The sequence below is a fragment of the Equus caballus genome, chromosome 23, assembly GCF_041296265.1.
Source record: "Equus caballus isolate H_3958 breed thoroughbred chromosome 23, TB-T2T, whole genome shotgun sequence".
Classification (NCBI taxonomy): domain Eukaryota; kingdom Metazoa; phylum Chordata; class Mammalia; order Perissodactyla; family Equidae; genus Equus; species Equus caballus.
In genome coordinates, this window is record NC_091706.1 from 9506791 (window position 1) to 9509092 (window position 2302).

The 2302-nt window shown below is 37.4% G+C and overlaps 1 protein-coding gene across 1 annotated transcript; it reads left to right on the forward strand.

Moving 5' to 3' along the window:
• Window positions 1–263: 263 nt before the first annotated feature.
• Window positions 264–1205, forward strand: LOC138920444 (olfactory receptor 2L8-like). Its single transcript, XM_070248814.1, has one exon. It carries the CDS (start codon window positions 264–266, stop codon window positions 1203–1205), a length of 942 nt encoding a protein of 313 aa, XP_070104915.1.
• Window positions 1206–2302: the final 1097 nt, after the last annotated feature.

Here is a 2302-nt window from a genome sequence, read left to right on the forward strand (position 1 = left end):
CAAAACAGAAATCTTGTTTTTAAAATAATTTTAGCATCTTCTTACAAAATATTTTGGCTAAAAATGTTCACATATTCACATTTTAATCTCTGGATCAGAAAATGAGGTTTATTTTTCCCAAAATAGATAAGTTCAGTTCTTCATTTAAGAGCTATAAAATTTTAAATAATACACATTCTAAAATAATAAGTTAAAAAGAACTTATAGTTTTATACTTAACTCACTCGTGTGTCTGCCTCTAGGAAAAATCATATTAATGCCCTATGGAAAATTATAATCAAACATCAACTGATTTCATTCTATTGGGGTTGTTTCCACCATCAAAAATTGGCCTGTTCTTCTTCATTCTCGTTGTTCTGATTTTCCTAATGGCTCTGTTTGGCAACTTGTCCATAATGCTTCTCATCTTCCTGGACACCCATCTCCACACACCCATGTATTTTTTACTTAGTCAGCTCTCCATCATTGTGTTGAATCATATCTCCATCATTGTCCCCAAAATGGTTTCTTCTAATTTTCTTTTTGGAAACAAATCTATGTCCTTTATTGGATGTGGGGTTCAGAGCTTCTTTTTCTTGACTTTAGGAGGTGCAGAAGCACTGTTCTTGACATCTATGGCCTATGCTCGTTATATTGCTATTTGCTTTCCTCTCCACTATTCCAGTCGTATGAGCAAAAGAGTGTGTGTGCTGATGATAATAGGATCTTGGATAATGGGCTTTGTAAACTCTTGCGCCCATACCACATATGCCTTCCATGTCCCTTACTGTCAATCCAGGGCCATCAACCATTTCTTCTGCAATGTCCCAGCCATGTTGACTCTGGCCTGCATGGATACCTGGGTTTATGAGTACACAGTGTTTATGAGCACCATCCTCTTCCTCATGCTTCCTTTCATTGGCATTGCATGTCCCTATGGCCGGGTTGTCCTTGCTGTCTACCACATGCACTCAGCAGAAGGGAGGAAGAAGGTCTATTCCACCTGCAGCACCCACCTGACTGTGGTGACTTTCTACAATGTTCCACTTTTTTACACTTATCTACATCCAAGATCCCTCAGATCTCCAACAAAGGACGAGGTTCTGGCTGTCTTCTACACCATCCTGACCCCAATGCTAAACCCCATCATCTACAGCCTGAGAAACAGGGAGGTGATGGGGGCCCTAAGAAGAGTGATTCCGAGAATCTGCACTGAAAAAATGTAGACAAAGCTTTTCGCATGTGTACCCAGGACTTGGTTATAAGTTCATTCATCCGTGTACAGAATTAAAAATATTATGTTATGCTTAGAGTGCAAGGACTACAATTAATGTAGAAAGGAAGAATATCACTTAGGTCTGGACAAAATTATCTTGTAAATATACAGACATGTGAGTATATATATACATATATAAAATTGTAAGCTTTATCTTTTTTCTTCATGGTGCTTTTTCCCATCAATTTCAAATTAATCTTCAAATTCATGTATTTTTTGCTGATATCATGTCCATGATAATCATTGTCATGTAGAAATGAAAGCAGAAACTAACTGAAGTAGTCATTCAGCATAGCAGTTCCACTATTTTCAAATATATGTAAAACAAAAAAATTTTCCCTGAATGTCAAGATCTAATTGAAAGTCAGAAGACATCTTGTTATTCTCATAGTAAACCTGTAATTTACCTGTGCCAGTTACTCTTTCTTTTAATTTAAAGAAACTTATCATTGCAGGTATTTAGCTGAGACTTCAAGACTTCACTGGGGATTTGGAACTCCTTATACCACTCTGAATGGAATATGAGAGGTTTATGTCTCTATTAGGGTGATGAATGCTAAGGAAATGATTTAATTTCAGGTAGACCTCAGGACAACAATAAAAACTTGGAGGTGCTAACAGAGGTCAAGGAAACTGTGAAGTTAATTATAAGATGAGTGGGTCAAAAGTTTAGTCAAATTAGTGGGAATTAATTAGTCAAAGACATTCCCACACCCATCCCTGGCATTCTACATATACTAAGTGTACTTCCTAAGTAACGTTAAAAAGCAAATTCAACTGAGTAAATTTTGAAGGGTATATTGGTTTTATTGAATGAATCAGGCAGCATCTCATCTAACAAATAGAAAAGAGCTCTGAAGAGCTTTACAAGGAGCTCTTGTAAAGAGGTGGAACAAGAAAGTCATTCTTGCAAAGAGCTGATTGTTTCAGGCAAGGTCACCTTCCCTTAGGGGATGGCAGGGTCTGTTAGGTAAGTTATCTCACTGGTGCTGACAGGCAATTCCAGATTGACTGTTTGAGACTCCTGCCCTGGGGAAGGTTGAAATT

Excerpts from the sequence above, each read along its gene's own strand:
- LOC138920444 (XM_070248814.1), top strand. The coding sequence starts at position 264 with ATGGAAAATTATAATCAAACATCAACTGATTTCATTCTATTGGGGTTG.